The sequence below is a fragment of the Pteronotus mesoamericanus genome, unplaced genomic scaffold (assembly GCF_021234165.1).
Source record: "Pteronotus mesoamericanus isolate MK-2021 breed Mesoamerican mustached bat unplaced genomic scaffold, CSHL_Meso_final scaffold_85, whole genome shotgun sequence".
In the NCBI taxonomy this organism is placed as follows: Eukaryota; Metazoa; Chordata; class Mammalia; order Chiroptera; family Mormoopidae; genus Pteronotus; species Pteronotus mesoamericanus.
This window is the reverse complement of record NW_026555329.1, coordinates 35,656,363-35,675,504: the sequence shown is the minus strand read 5'-3', so window position 1 is coordinate 35,675,504 and position 19,142 is coordinate 35,656,363. Positions and strand designations below refer to the sequence as shown.

At 37.8% G+C, this 19,142-nt stretch overlaps 1 protein-coding gene across 2 annotated transcripts in view; it reads left to right on the top strand.

Moving 5' to 3' along the window:
* Positions 1–19,142, top strand: part of RELN (reelin) — a 558,168-nt gene that overhangs the window by 460,538 nt on the left and 78,488 nt on the right. For both annotated transcript variants that reach the window (XM_054564075.1, XM_054564074.1), the window contains exons 31-38: positions 1,523–1,599; positions 7,214–7,372; positions 7,558–7,746; positions 8,292–8,565; positions 11,013–11,153; positions 11,258–11,435; positions 16,288–16,372; positions 17,287–17,469. In XM_054564075.1, the coding sequence (XP_054420050.1) occupies positions 1,523–1,599; positions 7,214–7,372; positions 7,558–7,746; positions 8,292–8,565; positions 11,013–11,153; positions 11,258–11,435; positions 16,288–16,372; positions 17,287–17,469 (1,286 nt within the window). The remainder of the gene's footprint in view (positions 1–1,522; positions 1,600–7,213; positions 7,373–7,557; positions 7,747–8,291; positions 8,566–11,012; positions 11,154–11,257; positions 11,436–16,287; positions 16,373–17,286; positions 17,470–19,142) is intronic.

Here is a 19,142-nt window from a genome sequence, read left to right as displayed (position 1 = left end):
AAATTACACGTATTTTTTTTTGGTCAGGTCAGCAAAAAGTATATCTTTTGGTGTGCTGCAGAATTTTAGTAATTAGTTTATGTGTGCTGTGAGATGAAAAAGGTTGAAAATCACTGGTCTAGCCTAAAACACTCTATCCTGTTATTGAGGGTTTACATGTTAATGTTTCTCTATATAGACTCTGATGGGTAAAAATGAAGCATGACTTCAAGTCTGTAATAAAATAGGTAATTTCTACAAAAATTATACCACAATTCATTAATCAGTATGCAATCATTAAGGTGGCTTGTGTTGGCTTGGTTTGCTAAAGTTCTGCATTGTTATGAAGACAATTTGGTATTATTCTTAATGCCAGGTGAAACAAAGATTTTTTTTCAACTTTACATATTTTTTGTCTGAAAATGATGCATCCTGTTTATCTAAGTTTATTTGTATTCACTTAATTAAAACTGCCCCAGAAATTTAAAATAGCCACACTGACACCTACTGGTAAAATAAATAACTGCTTGGTTTTCCAGTCAAATGAAATAATAGTAGCACAGCTAAAATAAGTGGTGTGTTGTTGTTTTTTTCAATGAATTAAACTATTTGAGAATTGAGAGAAAGGAAAGTGAAGAAATGTTTGAAACTTTTAGACCTTATTCTCAGTAAAATCTGGGGTTCTGTGTCATATTTTTTGTTTTCCATCTCTTTGCCCTTCCTTTTGAGTCCCTCTCTCAGAAGTGTGCCTATCTCGTAGGCACTCTCTGTTGGTTTATTGTGGACTGAAGCATAATTTCATTCATACTGAGTTTCAGTTGTGAAGGAAAAAACCATCTCAGTCTAAGTCAGTAATAGTGGTAACTACCTGGCCCTAAACAAATGCATCATTCAGCTTCTTCTAAAAAAACAATTTTATTTCATGACTAATTATTGAAATTCTTAGGATGAACTGGATGCTGTGGTATACAATCTTTGAGTGCCTCAACCCGCCCAGTCCTGGTGGCATTTCCTCATTTAGCTTTGGCACTCCAGCGTCCTCTTCCCCGGGGTGGGGTAGCACTCTTGCCGCAGGTGGGGGGCCTTGGACACACAGCTTGTGTGTCCTGCTGCAGCGCTTGACCAGTGATGATGTTCCTTCTCATCTTGCTTCTGAGTCCCAGACCAAAGAGCTCATTTACTTAATGTTAGATTTTTCCCTCATCTTGAGTTTCCGAGAATAGGATTATCTTGATTTAAGGATTCCCATTTCAGTGATTTATTTAATTACATCAGACTATCACAGTGAAGTGGGGTTAAGCTGTTTCCTTTTGTTTAAATCATTATTACAGAATAAAATTAATATCCATATGAATTATTTTTTACTGTTTGCAGAATAACTTACTATATAATCTCTATTGTTTCTGCTGTCCATATGCTCTTTATGTTTGAATGTGATACTTAGGAATTAAAGGATTGTTTATGTGTGTCAAAATACAAAAGGTTTACTCTGTCATAAATTCAACTATTTGTAAGTAAACTAGAGTTTTTTTTCCCCTCCCAGACTCGTTCAATTTTATATACAAATTGGGAGCAAAACTTCAGGAATTACCTGCATCAAACCAAGAGCTAGAAATGAAGGTAAGCCGCTATAATTGATCAAAATCACAGCCTCTGATGGCAAATGAGTTCATTTTCCTCCAAAGATTGGGCCAGGATTTTGCAAACCGATCCACTCCCCTGAACCATTCTTTCTCTTCTCTCCTCCATCATGAAATGAATAGCTGCCTAGAGCCATGATCTCTAAGATTCCTCGCCCAGATCCTTAAGCCTGAAGAGCATCATGTCCGCTCTGGGTCAAAGTGCATTTGTTTTAGGGAACTCTGATCATGTATAACTCTCCACAGAGAGGGGGGGAAAAGGCAGAGACTTTAACATTTGGCATGGGGGCTAGAAACTTGTTTGTACAGGACATTACCGAACGCAGATGAAATGCTACTTTCTGCCCATAAATATTCTAGGGATACTAGAATCCTTGGGTAGAAGGAGTAATTCTTGGTAATAATAAACATTAACTTTAACTGAGCACACATTATATTTCAAGTGTTTTTTCTGTGCTAATTCATTTAATCTCCATCATATCCTTTTGCTGTAAGTACTATTAGTAGTCCTGTTTTACAGATGTAGAAGCTAAGGCACAGAGACATCAAGTAACTTATCAAAGACCATGCAGTTAATAAGTAGATGAACAGGGATTCAAACCACTCACACTCACTCCAGACCCCATGACTTAACCACCATGCTATATTGCCACTCTCTTTGCTCAGACCTCTACTCTCTCTACGCATCCATACCATCTTCTGCCTCAATGATTCAGTTCTGAAAAAAATACAGAAGGCTGGAAGCATACAAGGTGGCCTTCAGGAGTTCTACAAATGTGATGAGGTTTCTGAATGCTGGTTGGCTCTTAGCACAAAACCCATGGGCTCCTCAGATGGGTCCTCCTCCAAACCTTGACCTCATAGATGGCATGTGAAGAGTTTTGCAGCTTCTAAGTTTGTTATTGTTTCAGACATGACTTTGTAAAAACATATTGGCTTAAGTAGTACCTATTAGCCAGTAGAGCTACTGATAGCTCTGTTCATCAATTCTAAATGTCCTTGGCCATATCAGCACTAACTGAAAGCTTTCGTGACTTTTTCTGAGTATCTCAGTACTTTTAGTCTGGTAATTATCCAGATCATGTATTTATTGAAGCAGCAATCTAAAAACTTAAATAGACCATTTTGTGTTCCCTAATCTCTTCAACAATTATTTATTAAGAATCTGCTCTAAGCCAGACACTGCTCTAGTATGCTGGAGATACAGTGTCTCTAAAAGACTGAGGCATCAGTCATGACAAGCTAGGTTATGCTGCAATAACAAACAGCTCTCTAAGTTTCAGTGGGTTAAGACAAAAATAAGAAGATTTCTCCTTTATGCTATGTTTTCATCAGGCGTCCTCTGAGGTCCTCATTCTAGCACCTGGAATAATGAAGCAGCTGCTGGGTAGATTCTGGATATTGTTAACCATGTAGCAAATGGAAAGAGAGAATATATTGACAGGGACAAGAAGTTTAAGCTACCATGTTCCGGAAGGGGAAGAAACAGTGTGGCACTATTGACCACAACAGACTAAACCCCTGCCCTTAAGGGCACATACATTCCAGTGAGAGCAGTTAAAAATAAACAATAGGGAGGTGGGAGTGGGTGAGGGAAAATGGAGACAACTGTACTTGAATAACAAAAAAAGGAAAAAAATTTAATAAACAATAAAGAAAAGAAATAAGCAGATGTTAGATTGATGGGCTAGAGGAAAATAAATAAGCTGATAAGATGGAAAGTAAACTTATGCAGGGGAAGATGTTGATTTAAATAAAATGATCTGGGAGGGGGCCTCTTGCAGAGGTGACATTTAAATAGAAATCTAAAGGATGAGGAGGATCCAGCACAGCTCAGGGGAAGTTTTCCAGACAGAAGAAGCAGCAAAAGCCAGGAGGTGGAAAAGAACTGTGGTGTCAGAGAATCAGAAAGAAGGCCACTGTGGCTTGGGGCTCAAAAAGGTTGGGGAGTGGTCTGTAATAAGGGGCAGGCAGGAGCTGGGTCATGCAGGGTCTTGCTGGCCATGATAAGGAGATAGGGTCTGAATCCATATATGTGTGGAAACCAGCCGAAGGTTTTAGGCCAGCCAGCGCATACTATGGTAAGTTTTTACAAGATTACCCTACACAAACTATATGAAGTTCTAACAAATGACTGTTTCTCAAGCACACACTTTGCCCATGCAGAGACAGGAGTTTGAAGGGTGCAAAAAAGGACAGAGTCCTGTCCTCAGCACCTTTTTTCCTGATTGGTGAGGTAGAGTATTTTGATGTTTTCTTTAACCCTTGTAATAAAATTACTATTTTAAAATAGTTCGTGGTTGGGATAATGTAGCAATTTTGTGTATTACTCTTCTGAAATTACAAATCCATATCCGTATTTGCATATGAGCTACAAACAAGACCTCTGAGCAAAGTGTAACAGGGAGCATCCACCCAGGTCTGAGGCTCTCCTCTGTCCTTAATGTCTGATTGTGGTGCTGTTACATGCCCTTTGGGGAAAATGCCCTTAGGACCCTTTAGGAGAAAGCAACTTCCGCTCAGCTACTCTCGAGCCAATTTTCTTGGACTCACTGCTGGCCATGTAATTTATATCCCACGGGCATTTTTTAGCCTTTTATTAAAAACTGGTTGTTAAATGTAAATCTTTCTAAATCCTTGAACAAATCTTTTTCAGTGATGAAAGTAAAGATTTTTTTACTTACTCAAGCTGAAGTCTCAATTTACATATTTGGAATTAAAATCAAAATTAGGCTATTTTCAGTAAGACTGGGAAGAATACAGATTGAGTTGTAATTTAAAAAGAGAAATATTTTACATGCCTTACACACTCTGTAGATGAGCTAAAATGGCTTGGTTTAGTCAGATGTGCAATGTGTTAGGTGAGACAGCTAATGAGGCTCAGCAATTGATATAAAATACGGGTACTGCTGTTTCCCCTTATGGCGTTTCTCCACTCTCTTGTACTTATCTGGGAGGCATTTCTTTATTGTCCTTTGGAATTTGGGGGGTCCTCATTGCTGCAGACTTTGTGGCTGCCTAAAGGTGTCTGTGACTCTTCTAAAAAAATGATGAGGAGAAAGACAACAAACAGAAATCAAATGGAGTATCAACCTCAGGAGCCATACTTCCCATATTTTAATGTGCTGATCTCTTTGGAGGCTTGTTCAAGTGTGCATTCTGATTCCGTAGGACTGGGCTGGTATACTACATAACAAATTACTCCAAAACTAAGTGGCTGAAAGCAACAAACATTTGTCATCTACCACTTTCTGTGAGTGAGGAATTCAGGAGCAGCTTCCCCGGGTGGTTCTGCCTCAGGATTTCTCCAGAGGTTGCGCACAAGATAAAGGCCAGAGGGGGCAGTCATCTGCATACTCAGTTAGGGCAGGAGGATCTACAATATTCCCAAGATGGGAATCCTCAGTTACATGGCTTTTGGCAAGAGGCCTCCGTATCTCACTGTGTGGACCTGGCCATAGGCTGCTGGAGTGTCCTTATTACCTCTCAGCTGACTTTCCTCAGAGTGAGAGATCATGAGAGACAGCCAGGAAGAAAGTGCAATGCCTTTTATGGCCTAGTCTCAAAAGTCACATGCTCTCACCCTGTTTATTAGAAGCAAGTTACTATATCCAGCCTCATTTAAAAAGAGGATAATTGAGCTCCTCTTCTTGAAGGGAGGAGTGTCAAAGAATTTGGGGACATGTTCTAAAACCACCACAGGCAGGGCCTGTTCCCAGTTGATGCAGGTTCTGGTCCTTGGACAATACTTTCAAGTAGAAGATATTAGAAAGGATTTTATTGTCATGTTGCTTAATTTCTGGTACTATAGTCTACCTCCTGAGTAGATCACCGAGATAACTATTCTCTCTCTCTCTCTCTCCCTCTCTCATGCACACGCGCGCACACACACACATACACACACACACCCCTTATTAAATATAAACCATAGCTACATAAATTGATAGCCACAAGTAAAATTAAATTTTAAAGTGTCTGCTCTTTCAGCCACCCAAAATCATATTAAAAACACATAGGATATATTTTGAACAAGCATCAAAGTTTGGAGATTGGAGTTTTGCCAGACGCTCCTCAACTTAATGAGAATAAATGCTAGAAGCAGCCTAATTTCCATTTTCTTCAAGATCTTTGATGTAACTGTCTCCCTTCTCCAACACATGGGTCTTACCTCCACCCGAAGAAGCATTACCTGCCCATCTCTACACCTGTATACAGCATACTATCTCCTCAGAGTTTCTATTCTTTGAGCTATTTTTATCCTTTCACTAAAAATAATGATTTCTTCTATTTTAAATATGGCAGAATTGATTCTCCTGAGATTTCTAATTTTTTGTGTATTAGCCGTTATTGTTCCTGGCTTATTGTCAGCTCTTGTCAGACATAGTGGCAATAATTCCATGTGTTATCAATTAGCCTTAAAGGGATTTGTTTATATTTTATTATAATTCTTTAAACTTAATTTTAGTAAACTCTTAGTTATGCAGCATGATAAAATATTGAAATATTCTGGTCAGTTAATAGCAGGGGACTTAAAAAGTTATTTTATGCATGATTAATAATTTAAAAATTTCCAAAAAGATTAGAATATAACAAAATTAATACAACAAATACAGCTTTGCTAAATACAATTTCTGTGAATACTCAGAAATTACTATTCCATCATAATTGCTAATATGAAGTATTGGTTTCAGAAGAAGTTATGGAATAGGCAACTATATAGATGTCAAGAAAGCACTCCACCCCTCCCCATAAAAAACATATACATATTTACATATCTTCTGTTAATTCTCACTGTTTCATTGTTAGGAATTTTTCCTTTGCATTCAACATTACTCTTTCCCTGTGGCCTCTTTTAAAATAAAAATGTTTCTGGGAGAAGTAGCAGAGGTAGCACATGAGGTCCCATAAACTTTAATGTGCAGGCCCCTAAATCACATCATTTGGTAACAGACAGAGAGATGTTGGGTAGAGGGGGTGAGTGAAGGGGAGAAGGGTGACAGAGGAGAGTAGAACTAACTTTGGAGAAGTGAGGTCTTCTGTTTTGCAGTTTAATAATTTGGCTCCATTCAGACTTCAGTGACCAAGGTCTGACAACGTGTAAAGTGCCAGTAAAAGATCTTTCTGCATAGTAGAATTTCAAATCTGGCCTTGCTTACTGTCTGGGGCTTCAGCAGAAAACAGCACTACTTGATTTTGTGCTAGAGAGATAGAGATATTTCTTCTGAGTATATAATAATGATATGAGACTGTAATAATCAGGACAGAATCTAAAATTCAAATACAGAATCTGGAGTGGATTTTTATATTCCCCTTACCAACCTACTCACTGCTCAGAAAGCTGAGTGGTCTTTAAAAGAGCTTATGTATTTTTTTTTCTTCATTTGCTGGGAGTTGGTGCCTTAGAAACTGTCAGGAAATTGATGAGCCTTCAGGTCTACTAATTCATTCCTTGGAAGTTAGATGAATGTGCCCTCCTTCTATGAGACGCAATTTGAAGTTTCTGCTGCAGTCTTGCCATTTAGAAAATACTGTTCGTTGCCTTTTTGCCTCTAGGAAAGCTGTCCAAGTAACTGGATTTATGTCTTTTAACTCAGGGCTTATTGTTCAGTATTCAAACGACAATGGAATAGTCTGGCATTTGCTTCGAGAGTTGGACTTCATGTCCTTTCTGGAACCACAGATCATTTCCATTGACCTGCCACGGGAGGCTAAGACACCTGCAACAGCTTTTCGATGGTGGCAACCCCAACATGGCAAGTTACTGCTCACCCCAACTTTCTTGGTAGCATTTAGGTTATATAGTTAAAGCAACATTGTATTATGTGTTTCTTAATTTGCTATCAATTTCTAAACGATTTGATTTAAAAACATGGTCATGAAGATATGTATATTGTGTGTAATGAACTTTCTCTAACTGCCTTTCTTCATCTGATTTCAGGGAAGCATTCAGCCCAGTGGGCCTTGGATGATGTCCTTATAGGAATGAATGACAGCTCTCAAACTGGGTTTCAAGACAACTTTGATGGCTCTGTAGATTTGCAAGCCAACTGGTATCGAATCCAAGGAGGTCAAGTTGACATTGACTGTCTCTCTATGGATACTGCTCTGATATTCACTGAAGACATGGGTATATATTTTCACTAGACAAGAGAGAATATTGAGTTAACTAAAGGGCTAAATTAACTAAAACCAAAAAGGAGATCCTCTAATGCAAAACTGTGTGCATAACTGCCTGTGCTGAGGGAGGCTTGTGAGGGGGAAAAAGTTGTATTGTCCTCTAATATAACTTGGTGCACCCAAATGGCTTTCATTGGAACTGTCTTTCACAGAGCATGTATCATATGACTTAGGTTTCTTAAAAGAAGAGCAAAATATGTCTATCTGAAAACATTCCTATGTTTCCCAATTTGCAGAATTATAGACTTAAGACTATGTTAGCCCTTCTCAGGGTAGTGAAGTTTTTCCAGTTAGGCGGCTGCCTCCCCTGTTTTCAAGTCTATGCTGACCAGATAAAAATACTTGCCATGAGACATAAAGTCGAAGCACATATGAGGCACTAAAAATAAACCATGATTTTCATTTGCTATTGAATGTGTCCATGACAAGCATAAATGCTAAATAAGAAAAGGGAGCACAATTATACACTGCCCATTAAATTTTTCCTTTTTGTAGGAAAACCTCGTTATGCTGAGACCTGGGACTTTCACGTGTCAGCATCGACCTTCTTACAGTTTGAAATGAGCATGGGCTGTAGCAAGCCCTTCAGCAACTCCCACAGCGTACAGCTCCAATATTCTCTGAACAATGGCAGGGACTGGCATCTTGTCACCGAAGAGTGTGTTCCTCCAACCATTGGCTGTCTGCACTACACAGAAAGTTCAGTTTACACCTCGGAAAGATTCCAGAATTGGAAGCGGATAACTGTCTACCTCCCACCCTCTACCATGTGAGAATTGTCATTTGGCTACATATCAGAACTTTAGTTTCTGTCACCTAATTTGAAAATAATTGTGATTCCACTTGGCAATTCTATTACTTCCTCATGAAAATTATGCACAGAATGTGCCAGGAAAAAAAGTGCACGGTGCTTTGGGTTGCAATTTTTAAATATGGTTAGGAGTTCCACAAGTTTTTCAAGGCTGAACTTTGCCATTCATCGGCAACATGAAGGCTGCCTACCAGATTTCACTTTTAAACTATTGTAAAAATAAGTGTCTTGCCAATAACCAGGCAGATACCTATGCACATGAAGCAGCATGTGAAATCATCACATATAGAAAAGTATCTTCAGTTTTTTGTTCATTCATTTGTTTGAACTCTCAGTACCACCACAATAAGAATAAAAGGTTGGTTCCTTTGGAATGTTCATATTGTTTTACATCTTTCTTGCCCACACCAGCATTTCAGATCACATCAAGAGTTGTATTAGGGCCTACAGCAGGCTCCCACTTTTGTGGTTTAAGAATTTGGGTATTTTAGGATCTTTCTAGGCACTAAGGTATAGCGTCTGGGTGGACATTGTGCCATCCGGGACTGCTCCCCCAGAACGCTGCCTCTCCCCTCCACAGCTCTGTTCTGAACTGCAAGCAGGTCGGCCTCTGCAGGCTGCGTTTGCCGGCCTCCTGTATGTGCTGGCTCCCTGACAGATGTAGACAGTGGCAGGCGCTGGCAAGAGATTGGAGGGTGGAAATACAGATAAACCAGGATATTCCTCCCTCTCCTTTTCTGCCTCCAGTGCATTTTGGCCAACTTCAGGGGCTCCAGCTCCCCACAGATGGCCCTTCATGTGACCTTGACCCCTGACACCAGCAATATCTCCCAAGTAGTGGCTACCTGATATTGCTAAACTCTGATTTCCTCACTGCCCCTTGTTGGCTCCTTGGCTTCTTGGCTTCTCAGCTCTACCACTAATTGTGCACACAGGTCTTTGCATGGAATTCTCTCTGTATTAAATACTTAGAGTGTTTTTTTGTTTTCTTTTGCTTTCCTGGTTCAATTGTGCTTCAGAGAAGCACAACTGAATGGCAGAAAAAAATGCAAAAAATCAGAGCATTTGAAATTTAACCTAAAAATAGTTTCCTGTGGACCCCAGAGCTTTAAAGGATGCTTCTTGGAGGTTATTTAGTCACTTTATTTTTATTCAACAAACATTTATTAAATCTCTGTTGTGTTTTAGACTTCTGATACAATACAAGCTGGTGCCAGGACACACTATGTAATTTAGGATAACAGGCGTCTAAGCAGTTGTTCATGATATAAAATGATAACAGGTAAATAGTCAGGGATATTATTAAAACAAAGAGGTGCTACCTAACTGACTTTGGGAGAATGGAGAGACCTTCCTGGAGGAGCTGATGTCTGAGCTGAGTATAAATAACAAGCAGAGCTTGCCCAAGGGAAGAGGGCTCATAGGAGGGACCAGAAAAGGCATGAGTTCATGGAGAAATTCAAGGATTCATTGCTGTCAGAGTATAATTGTGAGGCAAAAAATGAGGAATGATAAGGCAAGAGAAGAAGGCAGATGATGAAGGGACCATGTGTGTCATCTTAAGCAATGTGGCCTTGACATTGCAGGTGAACAATTTGAGGGGTGTTAAGCAGAGTGGTGACATGATTAGATTTCCATTTTAGAGCCACTGTGCTAGCAGCTCTGTTGCACTAAAGGACTTTTGTAGGGGAAACAATAGCACTTGAAAAGTTACTGTTGAAATTCTGCGTAAAGTAGACTGTGTCCCAGATTCCAAATAACTGACTAAAACTCTCTGCTGTGTAATCTGTTCCTAAATGAGAGACTGCTACTGCTGTTTGGTAAAGCTGTATGCACTTCTGTATAAAGTGGTCTTCTGACCACTTTTATACTATATTCCAAATAACTGGTTGCATGTTTAATAGGAGATATAGGGATGCAGCACATCGTTTCAATCCTCACCTTTAGGGAGCAAATTAGAGTCGGAAGTTCAATAGGGCTTCCATTTACTCTCTCACAAACCATTTAGGGGCAATAGAACAGGGACCTCATGGCAAGAACTCTGTAAGGACTCAATTTTTCCATCCTGGATCTCTTTTTCTGTCCTGAATAGCAATGAAATCCTGAAAATCTACGTGTAGTTCCAACACAGAGTATATTGATAGTTTAAAATAACTTCCCGCCTCACACATGTGTTGGGTGCTCTTATATGAAAGAAATGGTGAAATATTTTAAAAGCCTCTTTTATACTCTCTTGTTTGTGGTGTAAGAGGAAACAGCATCCAATACTTGGTATGAAAATCAAGTGTCTCAAAGAAGAGGGAACTGGAACCTGGAGGAGAGCGCTTGAAAGCAAAAGAAGGGAAAATAAATGTTCTCATGCTTTCAAGGTTTCTTGTCAAACACAGTGTGTTTTCCTTGGTTAGATCTCCCAGGACCCGGTTCAGATGGATTCAGGCCAACTACACTGTGGGAGCCGACACCTGGGCTATGGATAATGTTGTGCTGGCCTCAGGGTGCCCTTGGATGTGTTCAGGACGAGGAATTTGTGATGCTGGACGCTGTGTGTAAGTGAATAAAACTGGCAATTTCTTTTTTATAATGCAAAAATAAAAATAGCTTCTTGAGCTCAACATAAATAATGCCTTTTCTCCACTCACTTTTTTTTTAGGTGTGACCGGGGCTTTGGTGGAGCCTACTGTGTTCCTGTCATTCCTCTGCCCTCAATTCTTAAAGATGATTTCAATGGGAACCTACACCCTGACCTTTGGCCCGAAGTATACGGTGCAGAGCGGGGGAATCTGAATGGTGAAACCATCAAATCTGGAACAGCTCTCATTTTTAAAGGGGTCAGATAAGATTCTTCTTCTCTAAACAACTACTGAAATTCCTTTCTCCAGTCTCTCCTCCACACAGATGCATTTCTCAATCTGTTCAGATGATGTATTATTTTAGACACAATTATTGTCTTCTAGCCCTAACCTTGTTTCCTCTTCTATTCAGTGCATTATTTATGATCACTTAGGCAAATATTTTTTTCCTCTGCTTTGATAGTCAGACTTCTTTTCTTTCTTCTTGAATTATAATATAAAAATTATGCAGGTGCCATTTCTAGAATTTTCACTTCTAGAATGTAACAGTTTATGTGTTATTGAATATTTAACTTGCAGTATTTTAAGTGGTTTTATGAAAGATCTTTGCTTTTCCTCTCTTTATAGAATCATTTTGTGACTTTAAGAAAACCAAACATTTAAGTCAAGTTAAATAGCATTTTCAAGCATTGTTAGTATTTTTTGTATTTCATCCTAGATATCTGAGTAGAGAAATAACAAGCAATTGTGTGAAACTCTGTGCTAAGCTGGCACATCTTCGTATGTGAATACATGCTGTATCAGGTCTCTCTCAGCATGGGAAACTCAGCTAATCTAGGTGTGCAAATGAAATCTTTAACAAAAATCTGCTTGAGTTTCTGTACAACCTTAATGATTAACACCTAACACTTGAAAATTAGATACCCTGGAACCTTTTCAATTATAGTTAATAGATGATGCCTATCAGCCTTATTTAAATTCAGAAAGAAAAAGTGCTTAGGGAGACTAAGAGATTTACAAGTCTCTAAGAGTTATGAGGGAACCAAAGAAATTGAAGTAGAACATTTCAGAGTGGGAACTACTGGGTTTTGTTATTGCTGTTGTATTATGTGCATGTGGTGTGTGTGTGTGTGTGTGTGTGTGTGTGTGTGTGAGTGATTTTTAATCTTGTCTAGGCTTTAGCTGCCATTACCACTAACTCAATTTTGATCTGTTTGAAGCAGTTGACAAGACCATAAAGGAGAATCCCTGTGAATTTTCATAATTCAAGTATCTTTCCCTGATAAAATTTTAAGCAGTAGAATTAACCTGGTCCCTAGATCCTATAAACAAGGAAGACACAGTCTTTTATATTCCCCTTTAGCCGTCCAAATGCAAGGGCATCCAAGCATTATACATCTTAGACATATTATCCATCAGCTCTGCAAGATGTAGGGAGGGCTCAGTGAGTGCCATTCAGTAGACTGCAGTTTGACCTAGAAAGGCATTCTTTCATGAAAAATGAAATGATAGTCTCTTTTTCATGTTTACAGATTCAGGAGTAGTATCAGTTAAAATAGCTTATTAGATGCAAAAGAATTCCTTACATTTCTCCACCAGTGAATGCATAAATAAGTGGAACAACAAATCTCTCTCTCTGTCATTCTTCCTCCCTCCTCTGTCCCTCCCTCCCTTTCTCTCTCTCAAATCAATGAAAAAAAAAACTTAGTAGTTTAAAAAAGAAAGAATTCCTCACATTTAGCACAAATGGATTACTCAACCTGGAAAAAGAATGAAAGAGGAAACATATCTACATGAACTAGAATATATGTAGAAGCAGGGCCTGACAGATTCACTGTGTAATTATCAATATCAAGTACTGAACTATAAACAAATATTACAAACATAAAAGAAAGATACTTTCATCTTATAGATCATACCCACTTTCAGCAAAATTGTTCCTATAGAATGCAGTGTAAAATAGGTCCTTTTATGGAATAACTTAGACTTACATTCCATAATCGAAGGAATCAAAAGATCCTTTATCTTGATGTTCGCAAGGGGTGTTTATTAGCTGGATCTATCAACTAACCACCTCAAAGATTTTTCATTACAAGCTGAAGAAGTCACCTTTCCCCACAACCTAACCTCCATGTGATGCCAAGCTGTAAAAACATCCAAGGCTCAGTACCTGTAAGTGTATGAGGGAGAGTGTAATGACACTGACACATGAAGAACAGGCATTGGTTGGGCATCACAGACTGAGCAGGGCAGTGAATTATTAGGATAAAAGAAAAAGACTGGAAATACAAGGATTTTCACATAGCAACCTTTAATCCTGGAAGATTGAATTTATGCTTTGTGATGTTCAGGGATAGGCTTAAATACAGTTGCTTTTTAATACGATATCAAATAATTATCAAAATCTAAATTTAATATTATATGGATATCTTCTCCCAAAATCAAGAGATGAGTTCATAAACAAAACGCTGATCTCTTGTAAAGGATGGAGGATACATTTTAGAATCTGACATGTCCGGGTTCAAATGCTGCCATTACACTTATAAACTGTTACTGTCCCTCTGAGTTGTCAGTTTTCTTACCTGCAACATGAAGATAATAATACCTTCCCCTTAGGAGTGCTCTGTGCTTGAAATGAGTGTCAATTTTAGAACACAGCATGTTGTGGACAATACATAGTTGCTATTACAAAATCAGTTCTATTTCAAATTTTTCAGCTATTGAGGAATTTGCTCTACAATAAATGTAATGAAGAAGAGGAAGAATTTGTGTTGCCTAACTGAAATTACATTTGGTATTTGTTGATTAATAATTAAGGAATTAGTCGACAGTGTCCACTCAGTGTCACACAGCCCTCCACCACTGAGGAGTCACTTCATGCAGAAGTCACAGATGAGAAACTAAAAGACCCATTTTGACCATAGGACATTTGCATAGTGAAATTTTATTTTACTGGATGTCATAGCAAGCCTGTATATGCATGGAGAAAACAAGCTATGGAGCTGTCAATCCCAGGCAACCAGAAATAGTTAATTAGCAGAAAAAATTACTAAAGCTAATGTGATCATTTTCCTCCTTCCTTGGCTGCCCTGTATGAGCAGTTACAACCAAGGCACAAGGACTTGCTTAGTTATACCTTATTAACTTGACCCACTGCAGGGGGTGATGACAGCCTGAATGAGCTCCCAGGCCTATCAGAGTGTGCAAAGGGGTCGTAAGTTCCTAAGACTCCTGGAACTCTGAAAAAGTGACCTATTATTTCCCAGCTTCCAGCAGGGGTGCTTGCCACATTTTTCATCTGTTTCCTCCATAGACCTCTCAGGGCATGCTGTGATCAGAGGAGGCTACTTTTTAACAAAAAGAACTCATGGGCACGGACAACATTGTGATGATTGCAGGGGGAAGAGGTGGGTGGAGGTGGAAGAGGGTATAGGGGGGTAAATGGTGATGGAATGAGTGAACGAACAACGAACGAATGAATGAATGAATGAATAATCCACTCACTAGAATAGAATAAAATAAAAAATAAAAAGGCCTGTAGTTATGTAATGCCATCATGTTTTGCGCTGCTTTTTATAGTCACAGCAAAGTGTGATTTAGAGTTGAGATAATGAAATTGTATCATTCCAGCATAAGAAATGAAAGCCTTTAAGAAAGTGGAAACTGTCCTTGTTTTTTCTTTTTTTATTGTTGTTCAATTACAATTGTCCCTCTTTTTCCCCCATTACTCTCCCTTCCCTACCCACCCTACCTCCCACATCCTACCCCCTCCCCTTGTCTTTGCCATTGGGTCCTTTATACTGGTTCCTTGACTCACCCTTCACCTTCTTTCCCCGTTATCCCCCTCCCCCATCCCCTCTGGTCACTGTCAGTTTGTTCCTTATTTCCATGTCTCTGGTTCTATTTTGCTCACTCGTTTGTTTTGTTGATTAGGTTCCACTTATAAGTGAGATCGTGTAGTATTTGTCTTTCACCCCCTGGCTTATTTCACTTAGCATAATACTCTCCAGTTCCATCCATGCTGTCACAGAGGGGAGGAGTTTCTTCTTTCCTTCTGCTGCTTAGTATTCCATTGTGTAAATGTACCATAGTTTTTGATCCACTCATTTACTGAAGAGCCTTAGGCTGTTTCCAGCACTTAGCTATTGGGAATTGTGCTGCTATGAACATTGGGGTGCATAGGTTCTTTTGAATTGGTGACTCAGGATTCTTGGGGTGTAATCCCAGCAGTGGAATTGCTGTATCAAAAGGCAGTTCCATTTTTAGTTTTTTGAGGAAATCCCAAACTGTTTTCCACAGAGTCTGCACCAAGTCTGCATCCCCACCAACAGTGTACTAGTGTTCCCTTTTCTCCACAACCTCGCCAGCCAGCACTTGTAGTTTGTTGGTTTGTTTATGGTGGCCATTCTGACTGTTGTGAAGTGGTATCTCATTGTGGTTTTAATATGCATCTCTCTGATGGCTAGTGATGCTGAGCATCCTTTCCTATGTCTCTGGGCCCTGGGTACGTCCTCCCTGGAGAAGTGTCTGTTCAGATCATTTGCCCATTTTTTATTTGGATTATTTGTCTTCCTGGGGTGGAGTTGTGTGAGTTCTTTATATATTTTGGAGATCAAACCCTTGTCTGAGGTATCATAGGTTAATATATTTTCCCATACAGTTGGTTCCCTTTTCATTTTGCTGATGTTTTCTTTAGCCATGCAGAAGCTTTTTAATTTGATATAGTCCCATTTGTTTATTCTTTCCTTTATATCCCTTGCTCTAGGGGATATATTGGTGAAAAATATTGCTGCCTGGAATATTTAAAATTTTCCTGCCTATGTTCTCCTCTAGGACTTCTACGGTGTCACAACTTAAAATATTTAAGTCTTTTATCCCTTTTCAGGTTATTTTTGTGTATGGTATAAGTTGGTGGTCGAGTTTCACCTTTTTGCATGTAGCTGTCCAGATCTCCTAATCCATTTTTCTTTTTAAACTGGAATATGGTTTTTTAACCATATATGTCAATTATTTAGCTGATCCAAGTTATGTGTGGAAAAATCAAAGGAAAATAATTTTTCAAATGAAATAAGATTACTTAACACACACACATATATGTTTTTGTTTTCAGGAAGGACTAAGGATGCTTATTTCAAGAGATCTAGACTGTACCAATACCATGTATGTCCAGTTTTCACTTAGATTTATAGCAAAAGGTATGTCATTTCTATGGGTATGATTTTATTTCCTTTCAAGAAAACTCCCCATGCGCAATTCCTTATCCACAAAGAAATAGTGTATTTGAGGTCTGTAAGTTTTGTTACATGGAAAAGCTAACATAAATTTGAGTACATAAATATTCACAAATGTTCTTCTGTAATAAAATCCATCTTAATATAAGGTTTAGATTACTGACTTTATAATAATTTCATATAGCTACAGTAATCATACTAGTTCTGTAGTAGTTAAATTTATCATCATGTCCCTGAGTCTCTTACTACCACTACTTTCTAGATGTAAGAATTTTAAATTAAAAGTTGTTTATAATTTTTTAACTTATAAAATTTTATGTTATACAAACTTATAAAAATTGTAAGTTATAAAAATTAACATAACTTTTTAACTTATAAAAATTGTATGAGTTAAAAAGTTATGGATGTGAATTCCATAAAACTCAAAAAAGCCAACTCTGTCATTCTGACCTTTTATATTAACTAAATAACTTTCTTGACAAATAGTGCCATTTGTACATAACAAATTTTCAAGTAGGCTTTTTATTGTATCCTGAGATTTAAATGTTTGACCTTTTGTAAAGTTCTGATGCGTGTAGAATCAAAATTTTTTATGTAATATTTCCTAAATAAAACACAGAAAGATGTGTGTTTATAGCTGGAAACAGAGGGAGATACTGTTGTGTGAAAACCCAAGATCTGCTTTGTTTTTTGAGATATATTCATGCAGAAAATTCAACCTGTCATCACTTTAAGTTGCCTCATATGCATTTGGACTGTAAAACCTCAATGTGAATATAATTCAGCTCATGCACTGATGCCAAAAGAATAGTCTAAGAGCATTCTGTTTTCCCATTTTTAGAACAATTTGTTTTGTACTTGTGTTGTCATATTTCTAGGTACTCCAGAGAGGTCGCACTCTATTCTACTACAATTCTCCATCAATGGGGGGATCACTTGGCACCTGATGGATGAATTTTATTTCCCTCAAATGACCAACATACTCTTCATTAATGTTCCTTTGCCATATACTGCCCAAACCAACGCTACAAGATTCAGACTCTGGCAACCATATAATAATGGTAAAAATGCATATGTTCCCTTATGATGAAAACTGACTCTGGCATGTTAACATGTTTGTTTCTAAGGTGGGAGGAAGTGTTTATCAACTTAGTTGATTAGCTGTTTCATCACACACATTTTACATGCTTCACTTTTGAGGACTCCCAGTGAATATTTAACTTTCTGTGTGTCTTTATCATCTCTTCATAATTGACTCATAAATTCTCTTGATGATGTAAATATAGCTGAATCTTGTCACAGATCTAAGGTTTTTAAAAAGTAATCCAGCATTACCATTAGGTACTCATCAACTGTAACTACATTTTTGCTGAAATCTTTTAGGAATACATAGTTCTCTGAGTGTGGCATGTTATTACTGAGATACAATATTATAACAGAATGCTGTGACAAAATGAGAGGGATTTACACCAAGCAAATAATGCAGATAGATGAAATATTTTTAACACATACACTTGTTTCAGTTGATAGGTCAAAGGGAATATATAATTTAATAGCATTTTCAAATGGTTAAAAAAATGATTTTACAAATGTTTAATGTTTATTGCATCTTATATTTCTATTTACTGCTGATTATAAAGGACCAGGCTTTATAGTACCAAATTATGCACTTAATAGCCTGTGTAAGCATGGAGATATCACATTAAGGAGATTCTTTGCAGAGGTAACACAGAAATAAATAAGAAAAATGTACTACCATCTCTAAAATTTAACCTGAGTATTTCCTTTATAACTAATAAGTCAGAATAAATATTTTTAACTTGTTGTGAACAGAAGGCATAATCTTTTATGTTTTGGACCTTTTACATTTATATTAAATACAATCTTTTATATTTAGACCAAATAAAAATCAAAAAATAATGTAACCAGCTTTCCAATCCAGAGAATATTGTCTTTGTGTTGTGCTTGAATACTTCCCTGATTTTTCTTCATTGTTTTCAAAATTATATATATATATATAGAGAGAGAGAGAGAGAGAGAGAGAGAGAGAGAGAGAGAGATGACCATTTAAATCATCAGGTTATTTCCACAGGCTCCTGTTTACAGATCCTTTTTATATTTTGTAAGAATTGTACTAAAAGTAGAAATCAGTGAAAGAGCAACCTTGGGAAATCTTGAGGTTTCTGCTTGGCATGGTCTTATCACCTTGTTTCCAGTTCATTGTAAACAGTATTTTTCACAAAAGCAGCCTGGTTTGCCTTTCTTATTTACTTAGTAATATCTTCCTTAAACACCCAACCTAAGTCACAGAATCAAATTCTGTGACAGCCTAAGAATGATTTTACTAGTTTTCTGTATATTTCCTCATATCTTTAAATAAACATAGATGTTTTGAAAAGCATTAAGAAAAAAATAAAGTACATAACAGAGTATTCTGTGTTGTTTTTAACAATTAAATCAAAGTATTCATTAGGCAATGTTTTAATAACCATGGTCCTTCAGCGTGACAAAGTATGATGTTAAATCATGGGTTAACTCTAAAAAGTCATGTTACTCCTTGAACACACTAGGTAGTGTAACCCTTTCTAAGTCTGTAGGCTGATTGCCCATACTCAAAGATCCAGATATCTTAAATAGTCCCCAAAACCATGATAACAAACTCAAATCTCACTCTTGCCGGTCCATAGCACCACTGAGACAAAAAAAGATGGCACAGTCACAAGCTGTTTGTCAC